This window comes from Elaeis guineensis, chromosome 7 (assembly GCF_000442705.2).
Source record: "Elaeis guineensis isolate ETL-2024a chromosome 7, EG11, whole genome shotgun sequence".
Lineage (NCBI taxonomy): Eukaryota > Viridiplantae > Streptophyta > Magnoliopsida > Arecales > Arecaceae > Elaeis > Elaeis guineensis.
This window is the reverse complement of record NC_025999.2, coordinates 10,037,532-10,054,483: the sequence shown is the minus strand read 5'-3', so window position 1 is coordinate 10,054,483 and position 16,952 is coordinate 10,037,532. Positions and strand designations below refer to the sequence as shown.

General features: G+C 32.9%; 1 protein-coding gene across 1 annotated transcript; it reads right to left on the bottom strand.

Moving 5' to 3' along the window:
* Positions 1 to 6,696: 6,696 nt before the first annotated feature.
* Positions 6,697 to 9,354, bottom strand: LOC105049107 (two-component response regulator ORR9). Its single transcript, XM_010928667.4, has 5 exons — positions 8,866 to 9,354; positions 8,665 to 8,756; positions 8,487 to 8,564; positions 8,258 to 8,328; positions 6,697 to 7,124 (listed from the first exon to the last, which is right to left on the bottom strand). Exons 1-5 carry the CDS (start codon positions 8,966 to 8,968, stop codon positions 6,842 to 6,844), a joined length of 627 nt encoding a protein of 208 aa, XP_010926969.1. The 5' UTR covers positions 8,969 to 9,354; the 3' UTR covers positions 6,697 to 6,841.
* Between the last annotated feature and the right edge of the window lie 7,598 nt (positions 9,355 to 16,952).

Below are 16,952 nucleotides of genomic sequence, written 5' to 3'. Positions count from 1 at the left end.
GTCTTTTTAAGTAAATTAAGTCACCTATTTTGAATAATAGGAGAGTGATAAGTGTCCCAACATGAAAAAAATTACAGTAAAAATCCCTATGTGAGGGTGTGAAAATTGCAATGCATGAGGGCACTAGGGCAAGGGGTTTTTATTTGAAAAGAGATAAAAACATGAGCAGAATGAGGGATTCTACACTTGAAAAGGCAAAAAAAAAAAAAAAACATGAATTGACTTATTTTGAGCGATGCTATTTTGAAGGCTTTAGCACTTAATATCTTGACCGTATGTGGTGTCTTGGGGATCAATTAAGCTCTTTAAGGGACTTACAATCGAGTCTAATAATATTTTTCATGATATATATTTATATATGAATTATTGTCTACTATATTCTCACAACTTTAGTTTCTACATACTAGCAAAATAAAGTATACTCAAATTAAGTACATCTTTGATTATAGTGATCTTGTATTCTTAACTCAAATAATGTTAATATTCTATAACCTAAGTCCACTTATCTTATACAACTTGGCATGACAAAATTCTTAATAGTCTAATGCTAGATGGATCAAAAAGAGATGAAGCCCAAACCAACCTTTTTACTCTCATGAGTCGTGTTTAACTTGCAAGGGTATCTATAGGTCGATAAGGCCAAGAATCAAATCCACTGTAAGATTATAAATCTCGTCTAAGTTAAATAAGGCCTAAATATTTGTGCTCAATCTAAAATTACTCAAACTACCCAAGTTTGTCAAGATAATATTCTGAACTAAGTTGGATTCAAGAATGTCTCATTTTAGAATTAATCGAGCTTTATGATTTAGAAGGACAATTAGACTCGATATGGACTACTTTGAACCACTTTTACCACCACATTAGTAGAGTTGGATTGGATCTAGAAGCGAGATCTACCATATAGAAAAATCGAATTGCAGACTAAATTTTAGGAGATCGATCATCCAACATCCAATTGAGATGATCTTATTAAAAAAAAAATCTGATGATTTTTTAAGATCTATGACATAACATCATATTTTTTAGAGAGTGGTGCCTTAGCAATCGAGCCTAAATACCATTTTTTGGACCCAAAATGAACCGGTCAAACTAAAAATTTTCTTTTTTGTAAGACTTTGACCAAACATATTTTCAAATGCGAGAAGAATCAGATGGAGCGATAGAATGCAAAGTTGATATACAAGTTGAGATTTATCTTTTGAAGAATTTTAGCTTTTTCGAATTTATGTTTACTATCATATCTTTTTTAGAAAAGAAATTTCTATTAGAATGGAGTCATGTTGTATCCTTTACACAAAAGAATAATTGATCTTCTTTTATGATCTTAACCGTTAGATTCTACTTTGCACAGCTTTCAAAGCATAATGAACCACTTCCATAATAGCACAGATCATGAAGCTGACGTCATGCTTTGAGAGCTATACAAAGCGTGATCTAATAATTAAGGTTGCAAAAGAAGATCAATCATTCTTTCATGTGAAGGATATATCCTGAACCCTAGTAGAACTACAAAAAAGAATCCAATCCAAATTGTGCAATAGCGGATCTCACTATTATAAATAGAAGCTATATATTTTGGTTCGAAAATCATTAATAAAAGAAAAAGAGATTTAAACCCTATTTTTATAATTTAGGTAGCTTAAAATTTTTCATTGTTTGATGCTCACTTTGTAATAGTCATCACTCAAAAACTATCATTTAGCTATCGTATTTTTTGGCCACTGAGAGTGCTATTATTTTCAACTACTAATTGTGACCACCACTAAAAAGCCAATGTTAATGGCCAACTATTTGTGAACACTACTAAAATTTTTCTTTAGTGGCTACCTTCTTATGGTTGCCACTAAATATTTGACTTTTTATGAGGGCCTATTACAGTCGCCATTAAAAAGGATCATTTAGTAGTCACTATTCTTTGACCGCCACTAATAGTCTATTATTTAGTATCTATCACTTTAAAGTTATCACTAAAAATATCATCTTTTGTGGGGTTCACTAATGACCACTACTAAAGAGAATCGTTAGTGGTGACTATGTTGTGGCCGCTTTTAAATGTTAAAGCTTTTGTAAAGGTTGAAAGTGGCCGCTATCACATGTCAACATTTAGTGATAACTTTCTTTGTGGCCACCACAATAATGACCCTTTTAGTATCCACATATTACTGTTGCCACTAAAATTATAACTTTTTGCATGGGACATAATTGATTGCCACAAAAATATTATATTTAGTGACCACATGGTATGGCCACCATTAAATATAGAAGTTTATGTGACAGTCAATTGTGGTTGCCACACATATCTTTATTTGATGACCAATATTTTTTGACCACCGCTAAAAGGCTTTTTGTGTGGAGAATGCCCCAAGTTGTCTCTAGAAATACTATGTATTGACTAAATTTTTATGGCCACCACTAAAAATGGGTCACTGAAACTCAATTTTATTGCAGTGGTTGGTCTTCTGGCCAAGGCCACCATTGGTTGGGAAGTCTCCCCTACTTCAAGAAAAAGGTGAACATAAAGTCCTCTATTTTGCTAAGGACCAAATCAAGAATACAAAAAAAAGAGAAGAAAAAGAAAGAAAAGGAGAAAAAGGAAAGAAAAAAAAAGAGAGAAAAAAATATAGAGACATAGTTTGTCTTTCTTCCCACAGTCTCTTTCTCCCTCATTTTCTCTCTAATTTCTCTTTCTACAAGTTTCTCTCCTTAGATTGTTTTTCTCTCCACTCTCTTTAGGATCATTTGATCCGATAAAGACCTTCTCTCAATGATTTTAGTTGACCTTAGTGAAGACGATCTAAACCATGACTGTCGGACGGCATATCGATCCTTAGCTGATCAAATCAGGCACCATTAGATTTTACTGTCAATTGCATCCTAGCATTTGAGCATGACTTTTGATTTGTAGTCAATCCATTAGATGCACCCTAAATCAAATCGACCATGATGTCAGACACTATTGCTTGGCCTACTCTGTGAGAATATTGAAATTTAGTAATTTTATTTTAAAAATAATTATGATTCAATTTTAATAAAAATTTAATTTTCATTATTAGATTCTGAAGGTGAATCTTAAGATTAGTTAGATTTGTCTGCTTATTCTTCATGCAAGATAAGTAATAATCTGCCTTTCTCTGAATTTTTTTATTTATATAATAATATTTTTAATATCAAATAAATTATTAATCGATTTGTGTGTGATTTATGAATCTAATGAAATTATGTTTTGAATAAAAAATTGATATGAAATTTGACAATAATATTTCTCAGACTATTACTTTAATTATCTGTCGATTTTATATCATATATACATATTTGGATTGGATTATGGAATATATATTATTTTATAACAAGTACTTTGATATGTATCGGATGTACTCTCAACCTAATTATACTCTAGATCTTACATTGGGGCTATGCATTGACACTCTAACTATTATTAAGCTCACTATTTTTTTGGCCCTGCCATAAGGTATAAATGTGGTATTTTGATCTATGCCACAGGATATAAGTATAATATTCTGACCCACTCCGCAGGATGTAAGTATGATATTCTAGCCCACTCCATCGGTATAAGTGCTATTCTATTTCTAACCTAGCCATAGGGTATAAGTATGGTATAGTTAAAGACTGTTGAGTTAAATATAATTTATTCTGTATTGGATTTATTATTATGTATATAAATATTTCAAAGATATATATTGGTTTTACTGGATTTTTTATTTTGAAATAGAATTGATTATATATTTATTCTGATTCATAGAAATTTATATATGACTATTGTAACTTATGTTATTATATGAATTATCTAATTAAAGCATTCATTACCTATTGGGCCATCGAGCTCATTATCTCTTCCTCCTTTTCATATTCAGATAGTTTTGCATAAGAGTATTGCTTTGGAAGTGATATTAGAAGTAACAGTATCAACACAGTTAAGATTAGATTTATTATTATATTTTATAGAATTATTAAATGACATTAAGTGATGTAAAGTATTTAAAATTATATTTATCAGTTGGGTTTGTTAAATAATTGAATTTTGGATTTTAGTTATTAAAATTATCTCTGATGTGATGCATTTGATATCATATTGGAATGCGTTGGATGCTTGCAGGGGTAGTTTTCCATGAATATATGATGGTTGCCGTGACCCCTAGCTCATGATATCGCGCTGAGAGTATAATAGAGCCCAATTGTCATGTCATGTTGTTGAGCTACATATAGAGCTATACAAACATGAAGAGCATGAAAAACTAAACATTTACATTTAGTCAATCAAAGAACATAATAGCTATTTATTTTTTATATTTTTTGGGGGCTCCAATATTATGTGTTAGGAGATTGTGTTTCATTTGGATATCTGGCTATGGTACATAATGTGTAAACTACAAATTCTAATGTCAAACATTTCATTCCCTTCCCGCTCATCATTTTTTCTTTCAAATTTGAGGGGAACTTTAGGGGCACTCCCTCATCCCATGATATTAATATTTGAGCCCATTAATCAAGAATATAGGTTCATCTCCATATTATATATCCAATCACCTGAATTTTTGAAAAACACCTATCACAAGATGCCCTGTCAACAAAGCTAATGGATCTTTACCAAAAAAAAAAAAAAAAAGCGAGTGGATGACTCTGGCTTACAGAAGTCGATATTAGGTCAAGTGTTGCAGTAAGATCTCAAACTTCATCAGACCCTACTTGATTAAGTTTTTTGGAATTTGGAAATAGCTCCAAAGACATAATACTGCCAGGGTTATAGTGTTTCCTGTAAATCATCTTTATCTTGGTAAATGGTATTGTTTCTTCATGGATGGCTACTAAACCCAAAATGTGGAAAAAAAGGAAAATCTTCATTAGCAAGCATTAGTAAACTAAAAAAACCATGAAGTTTTGGTTTATCTTAGTCAAGTTGAAACCAAATTTCAACCAATTCTTGACCCATGGGCCTCAACTATGGCAATCTATGTTATCTGGTAGCATAAAAATAAAAATATATGTTCAGACCCTCCCAACTGTTGTAGCACAAAGTTGAGCTGCCACAGAGAAAGTGTGGATGTGTGTGGGATTTGATTAGCAGAACAAACCAATGTATGGAGTTTAATAGCATAGATGATAATGATTCATACGAAATGAATGGCTCATGGAATCTAGTTGAAGGGGAGCCAGTCTTACTGTGTAGCATACTAAGGGGCCATTCTTTTGAGGATAAAAGACTTATCCAGAAATTCAAATTTTTCTAAATAAGTATTTTTCAAATAATATTTAAATAAGAAAATAATTTATTCATGCTCTTTTATGTATTATAAAATAGTTCAAGATCTATTACAATTACTAAGATCTACCAATTTTTCCATAATATCCTTTATTATATAAATATTCTTATATCTAATATTATATTATATTATATAATGTATATTCATAAATATAGATAATATATGTTATATATATAATATCGTACATTATATTATATAATTAAATAAAAATATATATTATAATATAGTGTATAATATTCATATATATTAAAATAATACATTATTGCATTATATTTTATTTTATTTATAATAGTAATATAATATATTAATATTAATAAAATACTATTATCTGATAATAATATAATATTATATTATATATAAGATAGTATTTTATATTATTATGTTATTATTATAGGGTTAGGGTATATTAGGGATAAAATAAAAATATTATTTTTTAGTTGATGGAAAAATGACTTATCCATCTCCTAGATAGATAAGACTTTCTCCACATTTCATAGATAAATATTATCTATAAAAAACTAACTTACCCTCCCAGAGAAGTACGAAAATATGAATAAGTTTGTCAACAGAAAAGTTGTCCAATTATTTTATGATATTTATCCACTAAAGAATGGGTCCTAAAGGTGCAAGGGTTGATATACAAAAATATAGAAATTTAATCCACTGGTCAAGTAGCATGGAGTATGAGACAAGTTACCTAGGAAAATAATCTTAAATTAGGTGTATAAATAAATGTCCAAACATATAAAGGGAAGAATTCTTATGGTGTCATCACTTTAGCCATATAGGCTCCTCCTTTTTTTTTTTTTTTTTGGGTGTGGGGGGGTGGGGAAGACCCATGGTCCCATCATAAGAAGCCTTACAAGTCACTGCAAGCCAAGCTGCTATGACTTTATACTAACAGCCATCCTTATTGATGAGTTCAGATTCTCAAATGAGTCAAGCTGCTATGACTTTATACTAACAGCCATCCTTATTGATGCTCCCATTTCTTTCTGCTTTTCCTCTCTACTTTACTCGGGTGTTCCAAAGATTAAAAGGTTAAATCCATCTGAAAACCACTTGCCTTTGGACACGTGTGTTGGTCCAGCAAAAGAAAGGCTGTGGACAAAACAGTGTTGAGCATTCTCCAAAGCCTTGACACAAGAATTAGAGTGAGAATCTTGGTAAGTGTACCAAAATTTTGGGCCAGAGATCCAAGATACCCTTCTTTTCTCTAGAAAGAATTGAGTATAATTTCTAATCAGCAGTCCAGAAGTAATCAGCTTTGATCAAACTAGCTATACAAAACACCAGTATTGAAATCTAGAACTGAAGCACCTAACACCTCAAAATTTCCAGCCTAACCATGCACAACCATCCAACTTGCCTTCTCCATTATTTACATTTGGGTATACTTCTAACCACTGCAAAATTGGAACAGAATAGGTGTTATGTATAAAGACTTCCCAATCCAAAAAAATAAGAAGACAAAAGGGCTACATGATGAAAGAAATAAAAAATTGAGAAATTTGGAGAGTCTATCATTCTAGGTGAAGCAACAATTAGATTTCTTCACATCACACAACTGTCAGGCTGTCACTGGAGAATCTTGGCCTTGTCCTCTCAGGTGAAAGCCCCTCATCCATGGCATCCATGGCCTTCCTTTTGTTGCTTTGGTTGTTGCTGCTGCCGCTGCTGATGCTGCTGCTGTCATTATTGTTATTGTTTTCCTGTTGTTGCTGCTCCGGTTTTTGCTCTTTGCCATTGGATTTTCCTTTAAGTATATGGGGCCTGAGCCTTTTCAAGTCTGAGAGTTGTACTGGTTTGAGAAAGAACTCCTCAGCTCCTCCTTCCAAGCACCTGTTATCAGTACACATCAAGGCATTCCATCTTAGGAGGAGGAATAAGAGAAACCTCTGGGGGCCTTTCCATCCCCTCTTCTGAGATCACATCAAGTCAGTACATCAAACAAAATCTAACAAGAACAAAGAAGAGATTTTGGGATGTTTGACTAGTTTGACAGAAAAAGCTGCTTTTTCCAATGATTCCTTTTCAGATTTGACTAGAGAAAAAGTTGCAACTTTTCACCGCAGAGCTTCATGAAAACAGATCTTGGAGAAATTTTAGATAAATCTACCATGTAGTGTATTAATTGGCAGCAGTGAAGCAGGGTAGGTTTGAATTTAACTGAGAACAATTATTTGCTCTCCTTCTGTTTCCTTCCAGAGAATGATATGAGCTGGTATTAAAAATAAATAAAGGATTCCATCCATTTGTTGTGGTACCCAAAAAGTAGTGAATAGCTTGAAGTTTGGGGAATTTTTGCACCAAGTGGTCCTTTCAGGTCAGAAATATAATTCCTTCATTTATTGGCAGCAAAAAAGGACCCTCTTGGACAGAAATCCATCCACCCATTTTTAATTCATCTCCTTAGCCTCCTATCCTAGCTATACTTGCACAAAACCAACCAGGTTTTTTCAACTCTAGTCTCAACTTTTTTCTTGTTAATGGAACATATCAAAGATCTTTTGAAATTTTGAGATCAATTAAAAATATTTTATTGCAAATATAAAAGAGAAAAATTCCATGCATTTCTTGCAGTACACATCCAGAATTAACTAACTTCTATCAACATTTTGAGAATTTTGTATGGTTCTATCACACAACATTTATGATAACAGACCCCCAAGTTGGCGCAAGGTCCATCTCCACAAAATTCCCAACCAAAAAAATAAAACATTAAAAAATTGGAAAAAGAATCCTGCAACCATCTGTGTTTCTTTTAATCTCATCTGATTCTTCTTTTTTTTTTTTTTTTATCTGCAAATTGTATCATGGTAAATAGAGAATTGCATTTGTATGTCTACAAAAGAATTGCATTATATTGAAAACAAATCTCTATGAAATTATATTTTTTCAAAAAAAAAGAGTCAGTGTTTTTGTCTAGATTAATCAAGCAATGCCATAAAGAGGAGACTTATTAATGGTCTCACCTGCTGATCCTGGAAGGCACATTCTCAGATGACATGATTACAACTGGGATATCTTTAAGAGAAGAAGACCCCTGGTTCAACAATAAAACCACTCCATAATAAATCTCTTGAAGCAAAAATAAAAGAAAGCAACCATCAGCCAAATAATGTCAATAAAATCAACAACAATCGAAACAAAGCACCCAGCAACCAAGAATGTTAAAAAGAAAAATGCAGAAATCAAACTTACCTTAATCTTCTTCAGCAGATCATACCCTGTCATTCCTGGCATACAGTAATCAGTGATAACCAAATTCACCTCAATCTCCTGAAATAAAAACCCATCAAAAATATTAATCATCCAAATTAATATTTCAAAACAAAAGAAACAACGCAGCCATGCAGCAACTTAAGATGAGATAAAATACATGCTGATTTGGCGACACAGAAGGTGTGCTGGACTGGTCCTCCCTGAATCCCAACAATTCCAAAGCCTTGCTCCCAGACTCCACTGTGGTAACTGAGACACCAGAAACATGGGAAAACTACTAAGAAAATAAAAGATGGAGATTTCTTTGTTTTTCTTTTTTTCTTTTTAAATTTTGTCACACCACCTCCAGTGAGAGTACCTTGGTAGGAGGAGGTCTTGAGGAGCCTCTCAATGAGCTTCCTGTCAATGAGGCTGTCATCCACAGCCAGAACATGGAACTGTGCTTCTGCCTCCACTGTCATACCTTCTTCTTCTACTTTTTGTGGGTGTTGTATTTCTTTCCACCACCACAGCAGTAATCAAGAAATGATGATAAGAGAAGGGTGGGAGAGATGGAGAAAGAGTAGAAGAAGAGGTGGTGGAGGTTGGGATGGGTTGGGTTGGTGTTCGTTTGGTTCTCTTTTACTTTCTGATGATTGGATTCTCTGTGGGGGGAGGAAGGATATAAGAGAGGAGATATAAAAGCCAACCCACCAAAAATCTCACCGCATGGAAAGCAAGATCCGACCAGATTTTCGCCCAAATCTTCCCAAGAATTCACCCCATTTTTGAATTGGAGAGCAAGCAATCCACACGCACCCTCCTGCTCCCCTATTCTATTCTCTCCTCTCTCCCGTTGTAGCCATGCGTTGTTTTATTACAGGGCTTTGCCTTAAAGTGCCCCTGTGGACCCAGTTGTAGATTAGATTGGAGTCCCCCCCCCCTCCACTTCCTCCACAAGCCTCAGTTTAACGTTAATGGCCGTTGTAACGGCCGTTGACATAGTTTTTTAGGCCCGTTTTATTACTAATTATCATTCAAAATTAGCAGCATTATCTCATGATAATGCTTGTTATTCAACATAAATTATTATTACATTTTGCTTTATTTGTTCTTGACGTGATGAATTTGTGCTCTCAAATTTTAGTTCTCATATCGATAAAAAAACACTTCTTCAATTTCCAATCACATTCTTTCGAGCAAACAATTTATAATAATGTACATGATGAAATTCTGATATTATAATTTGTTCATGACAAGCAAATAAATTCAATAATTATAGAATTGGGTAAAAAAAAAATCAAAACTAATAGTGACTATTCTCATTATAACAATAATATCAGTTTTTAAATAAATAATATTTCTAGATAATAGATCCTATCGAACATCAATGCCTATCGCTACAATAATAAAAAACATTATATATTTGCAATTCCATTTATGATGAAATAATATTATTAGATCTATTATTATTTACTATAATAATTGAAAATAAATGATAATAACTTAAAACTAACATCATTAATTGCTCAACGAATAAAATAATTATTCTCATCTTATATAAAAAATATTAATTTTATTCTATAAATTATTATCATGAGATAACAGCAAGATGAGAGATCCACTGTAAAAGTATCTTAGTGCATGAGATTTCATCTACCATAAAATATAAAAATAAAAAAAATAATCATATCTATCCGCTCATATATATAAAAAAAATATTTTTATATTATAAATTTATAAATATATAAAAATATATTGTATAAAAAATAATTAAAATTTTAGCTAAAATATAATTTTTTTTAAAAAAAAAAAATACCAAGAGCCGTTGGAGCGAGGGGAGCTGGGGTCCCCCGGAGCGGCAGTGCAGGGGATCTCATTACGTTTTTGTGATGGGTTGAGTTGAAAGCAAAATGGTGGAGGTGGTGGTGGCCCGTCCAATCCCCGCCCGAGATCCGCTGACGTCACCCTTGTCCCCCCCCTTCCTTTTCCAGTTGTGTGAAATCGTGTGGTCTTTTTTTTTTTTTTCTTTTTTCAGGTACAAATGAAATCATGCGGTCTTTACCGTATCTTCCCCACACCCACTCTGGAGGCATTTCCATGTGAATCCCCCCTGATTGCCCCTCTCCCTCTTTCTCTCTCTAAACTCTCTCTTCTTCCATCTCTGCTCTCTCTCTCTCTTGGACCGTGATGGGTCCAATATATAATTCCAAACCAAATCCTAAGCACCACCCTCCATATCTTCCACACCAAATTAATAATGGATTAAATATTTGTGAGACCAAAGGAACACATAGTATCATGAATGATATGAGCATTAGGACACCTCATTAGTTCTCTAAACTAGCCAACAATTAACAATAAGAATGAGAGGGGCTCTGTGGTATGATGGTAAGAAGTCTTTCTTATCTTGGGAGTTAGGTGACATTTGGCCATTAGCATCCTCTAAGGCCAGTGACTTAGAATGGAATCATTAAATTATTTGAAAACTATTTTAAATTGTTTTGTGTACCAGTGTCGTACAAGTCTTCTTCTGTACCGAAAGGTCTTTTTGGAGGTGAAGTTAAAGAGACCTTGATCTCAAGGAAGCAACCCATTGTTCATTTAGTACATGCCAGCTATTTCAAATCTTCCTTGATTGTTTCAAATCTTCCTTGATTTTTATAAAACTCCATTGGCTTCTCTCCAGCACTAATTGTATTAAAATAAAGTTGAAAGTTATATTTAGTATCTCTTATCTTTAGATGACAACTCTGGGTGTAGATTAGATTTTGATTTGAAGGAAGTAATCTCCAGTTATCTCTCATAATCTTTCTTTGACATACCAAATCTCAAACGCCCTTTTTATTCAGATATCTTTGGTGTAATTATTGGTTAATAAAAAAAGTGAAGTATAAACTTTTTGCTTCAATTTTGGAGCTGTAAAGACCACTAAGCATTGTCTTCTAATCATTTCCAAATGGTGCAATTGAATTATATTAAAACTTCTCCAGTCACTTCTTTAATGACCAATTAGAATCTAGTTGAGATATTGAGCTTATCAAAACAATCTTTTGCGCTTATAAAACATGCCACCTCAAACGGTTGTTTTAAATTGCATATTATTTATAAGTCTTCTCTAACATACTAAATTTATGACTCTTCTTATACGAAAAAATATTCATTGCAATGGTGATGTCATATCATATACGTCACAAATCAATAAAAACTTTTATATTTTATGATTCTAATATATTTTATTGATTCTCGTGAATGATACCCATATTATTCTCTTGTATTTCACTGATTTTTGATTTCTCCTTGATTTGTTGTAAATATGGCATGATATCACCGTTGCAACAAATATTTCCTCCTTCCTGTACCCTCTCATTTTAAATTTTAGTTTTAACATTTCATTTTTACTTTATTTTATTGTGCATCAACGTCCTTTTATGACCATAGTTACTGTTTAGTGACCAACATTTTGATACATTGAGAAAAAAATAACTTTTCCTACTAAGCCTCGGTGGTATCTTAAACAGCACAACATCTCTCTCTGTCTCTCTCTCGCTTCCCAAAGTGGCTGAAACTTTTTGACGGTAGGATTAAAGGACAACTTGCTCAAGCCTACAAATCCCAATTTGGTGGGGGATGTTGAAACTGCTGAAAATCCCAATCAATCCGGATAAAAAGTTATTTGCCATGTAAGTTTTCACTCTACCGATGTGTGGTCCATCAGCAATTCAATACTAATATATCTTTTTAGAAGTAGAGAATAAAACTATTCTTCTTTTTCCCCCAGTAAATGGTAAAAAAGTGTCACTTTTAACCATTCCAAAAGTCAGTTGGGCACAGAACACCAACATAAAGCACAGATAACCCTGTTCTAATCTCAATTACATTGACGCAAATTGTTTTGGATGGCTTATTCAAGCGCCCAAGATGGTCATTTGGCATTTCTTCACCAAACCCCTAAAAAAAAAAAAAAAAAAAGAAAGCTGTTTAGCAGAGTTAATCCCTTATTGCAGCCTAATCAACCCTTATATAAGTACCCTGGTGAGACAAAGAGGCTACTTTAATTTGCAACAAGTTTTATCACAAATCCAGATGGGCTAGCTTAACATGCTAGTGAAGTCTCTTAGCTGTTCCATTATACTTGGGTTCAAATACTTTGTGTCAAGAGGTTTAGCAACAGAGATATCGCTTAGCTTTACTTTTCAACCAATCTATATATGTAGTGATTGATTTGTCTACACTAAAGTACTCATATCTAGTTAGATTTAGATTGGATAATGAGGATATCACATCGATGATCCGAACTATTAGATATGATCTAGTATCTTTTAGCTCTTTATACATTAAAAATTATGTGATTTGAGAACCCAAGTCCATGCATCAGATGGTTAAAAAATTGAAGAATTCAAACAATATGAAAGAATACAAATTTTTTTTTGACTATTTCATATATCATGCTGGAGGTTTCCAAACTATATTTTTTAGCATAGGAGCGATTTAGAGATAATAAATTATATCCAATGGTTTAAATTATTGATACGCGGACCTCATTGTCATCTAATCTGAGCCTGATTATATTGTAATAGCGCCATTAGCTTCGAACAAGAGACCTCTCTTTTATAGAAGGTGGCGCCACCTAGCTAACCTAACTCCTATTGGCAAAAATGAATCTAAAATTAAACATCCTTTCTTATTTGGGTGCTGACAAAGTCTCGCAAATACAGCATTTTACCTTGCTATACAAGCTAAAACACATATCAAATGTTTGTGGAGTTTCTAAGCAAGTCTGGTAGAACTTCCATCAATTTTGTCCATAATCAACCCAACAGATGGATTCTTTGCTTGAATTTCTAATCAGATTTAGATGATACTCTCACATCAGTGGAACAACCTAATTCATAAGCAGATATTTGCACTAAATTAGTCTTGGGTAGTCGTGACATGATAAACATATCTTACATCATCTTGGGGTTCTTTGTTTGCAATTCCTCGACTATTAATTTATTTTATGATTTATATGGTTTATACTCGTATGGTGATACGTCCCATACACGATTAGATAATTTGTTAAGTCTCGATATACGTTGTTGACCTATTCTCTAACAACTCAAGTTTTTGCACTCTAATGGTTAATTAAAAGAAGTTGAGCTCCCATCTCAACAATTAAAATCTTGCAAGAAACATTTTAAAAAATATATATATATATCAGTACTAACTGCAAAATTGAGAGAACTAAAAATCTATGTACATAATGAAAAAAATGTGATTTGTTTTTTGAATCAATGAATTCAAATAAGATCTACTCAAGATATGCTCATAGCAGTGGAACCAAAAGATTGCAGGTCGCAATCAAATAGTTATCACGACAATACCAAGAGAATCAAGGCATCTGATTTGGTCCTCACTTGAAAAAGAAAGGCTTTGGTACAAAGACATATCATTTATCATACAAAGGATCCCAAGCCTCCAATTTTTAATTTTCCACCTAACTTGCAGATAAGCTTAGTAAGTCTATTCCTATAACCAAGAACGGTATAGGTTGGATGCTTGCCATTGCTTGAAACAGGAACCATTTTGTTGCCTTTATGGCAACATCTTTTTGAAAGTAGCCTTCATGGCACCATCAAACTTTGATATCATTCCAAGACAAACCCAGATTACGTTTTCCCACAATCTATATTCCATCCTCCACTTCTACCCTTCCCTTATGTAATAATATAAAACATAGTTTAACCATAAGTTAATTATTACAGCCGTCAAAGTTGTTTCATAGGCCCCATTACATCATAAGTATATATTATAGAGATTTGAATAAAGATTATTATTTTGATATTATCTTATTATATATGCTAAATTGGGCAAATGACATCTATCATATAACAGCCATAAACAAGACTATTAATTAATAAGATAACAAGTCATTGAATCCTTGCTAGTGACTTTAGTATGTGGGGATTTACTCAAAAGCCATTACATTGTGTCTAGGAGATGGTGGTTGAGAGCCCCTGGCCACCAAATCACGAGGCAACAGAGAAGCAGGGAGTGATTCATGGGATATGATGGCCTTGGGGTAGAATCTAGCAATAATAGTAGTCTGATTCTCTTTTGTTTAATTGCTCCCGGAAAAAAAAAAGAAAAAAAAACTTTTTTGTTGAGAAAATGAAGTCCTTAGGCAATTTCATTTAACTAATCTCCTTCATGTAATTTAATTATTTGTTCTCTTTATTTTCTTTAAAAAATTAATTTTTCTCCTTAATCTCATGATCTGGTCTAAGATTGGAGGATTCTATGATTGTTAGAGACTACTCCTCTTACCCACAACCTTGAGTCCCAGTGGGTCCTTCTCTTTTTCAGCTCATGCTATGGAATAATAATTTCATGCAGGACCCCATAAGTTTGGGACTGCTCATTTTAAACTGAACCAGAAGCTAGACCAGATTTAATTTTTATTTTTCAATAAAATGAATGGTCAAGGTACTGGTTTTGACCAGATTTTAGCTTTTAACATGTTAACACTTGGGTTTATGATGCTGTATGTAACCCTAAAGCTAGATATAAATCGGATAAATCTGGTCATTGTAGCGATTTGAAGAATAGAAATAGCATCATGATCTAAATAAGGGATTAGAGATAATAATCTAAGACAAGATTATATAAATTGGGTTACTTGGTTACAGGAATAGAATGACTGAATTGCCACTCTTGGTTACTTCTATGATGGGATTTCATGTGTTCTGTTCCGGTGTTCATTTGAAAATTTTGCACAAACTAGCTCAAAATAGCACTATCTATTACTTAATTTCCTTATATTCCACCGGGATAAGGATCATGTTCCCATATCTTATTTACAATTTAAAAATAAAAACAATAATGCTGCTAGAAAGCTAGTCCATGAAATTCTTGATAATGTTTTTTTTAACCATTTTCATTACAATTAATGATGTTAAATAGGTTTGGAAAATCCATAGAAAGAATAAAAGATTATTATGTAATGGATAGGTTCATAGTTCCTATTCCATGGACTCACCATTCAAGCATTATTTGCAGCTGACTCTAAGGCATTCACAGTTTTTCTGTCATATTTATATTAGTTAATAGTTTGTGATATATGTGATCATACTAGTACACCACGTCTCATTAGATCTCCTTATTTAATTTTTTTTGGATAAGAATAGTACTGAGATAGGTAACCCTCTAGAAAGTTCTCATGTTACACTCTAACGATAATGCTGTGGATTCAAATCCTAATGCAACTACTTTATATAAAAATTTGCCATCGATTAGATTTGCCAGAAGTCCACCCTCCGTTAATGGCTTTTTTGAAAACAAGCCTGAGTGCAACGGTAAGATTGATCTATTGTGACCTAAATATTATATGCTCAAAGAAGGAATTAATCTCTCTACTGGAAAGAGCAAGCCTACATATATTTGACTCTCTCAGGACCTACGGAGGCGGAAATATTGTGCATGGAGACACCTAATTTTGTATTAGTTTATATTTATATTTTTTTGTTTATTACTTTGCTAGTTAAAAAATTGACGTTTCAAAATCCCAAGTAGATTCATGACTCTTTAGACCTGACCCAGTCCTAGGTCTATTAGACCCAACTTATCCCATATTTGAAAACTAATAGATGAGGTTGGGGTCAAAAATTGGACCTGATTGAAATTCTAAATTGAGTTTGGGCATTGTTTTTTCGATTCAACCGAACTGATATATCATCCGGGTTTAATTTGGGTGATCAAAATGTACATCCTATCTGACCAGCACTTAATCTAACTGAATTCAAAGATTCGAATCATATAAACTTGCTTCTCCTTCGCTCTAAACTGATCGAAAGAGCTCTTATTTAAACTACTTCATCTTTTTCATCGGAACAATTACATCACATCTCATTTATTTTCTCTTGAGTATATTTAAACACTAATATTTTATTATAGGCTTCTTGTTTATCATGCCTCAAGCAGATCAATGCATCCTTTCAAAAAAAAAAAAAGAAGAAAGAAATCATAGTATTTAAATCCAAGAATAATCAATTAATTAGATGAAATTAAAATTTTTTGAATGAACATTGAAGTTTAAGATGGTATTTTTAGTCTTATTTAATTTTTAATAATTCGATATTTAATTATTGATTATTATATTTTAGCTATAAAATAATAACTACATGCTTGACTCGAGCTACAAACCAGATTCAACCCATACTGATCAACTAATGCACTAGGTTCGATCAAAATTATGACCCAAATATGAAATTGGATTTGGTGAGGATCCTCAAGCATGTGTCAATCCGACCCTACCCATTTGCCGCCCTAGCTCGAAGCTAATGTTTGTTTTTATTTCTACAAAAGACTCCATCGATGAATAGGTCAAATTCTAGCAAGCCACGCATAGTGAGCAGCAAGCCATAGTCAATTTCAAGGGCCTATCGCAAGAAAAACGGTACATAAGCTTAATTGAAGGGCATCCCT

What these genes read in the sequence shown, in the direction of transcription:
- LOC105049107 (XM_010928667.4), bottom strand. Translation starts at nt 8,968, where the DNA reads ATGACAGTGGAGGCAGAAGCACAGTTCCATGTTCTGGCTGTGGATGAC. An exon ending in ATCTGCTGAAGAAGATTAAG is followed by an intron (nt 8,329 to 8,486) that starts GTAAGTTTGATT and finishes TTGTTGAACCAG; the next exon opens with GGGTCTTCTTCTCTTAAAGA. An exon ending in GTGCCTTCCAGGATCAGCAG is followed by an intron (nt 7,125 to 8,257) that starts GTGAGACCATTA and finishes TACTGATAACAG; the next exon opens with GTGCTTGGAAGGAGGAGCTG.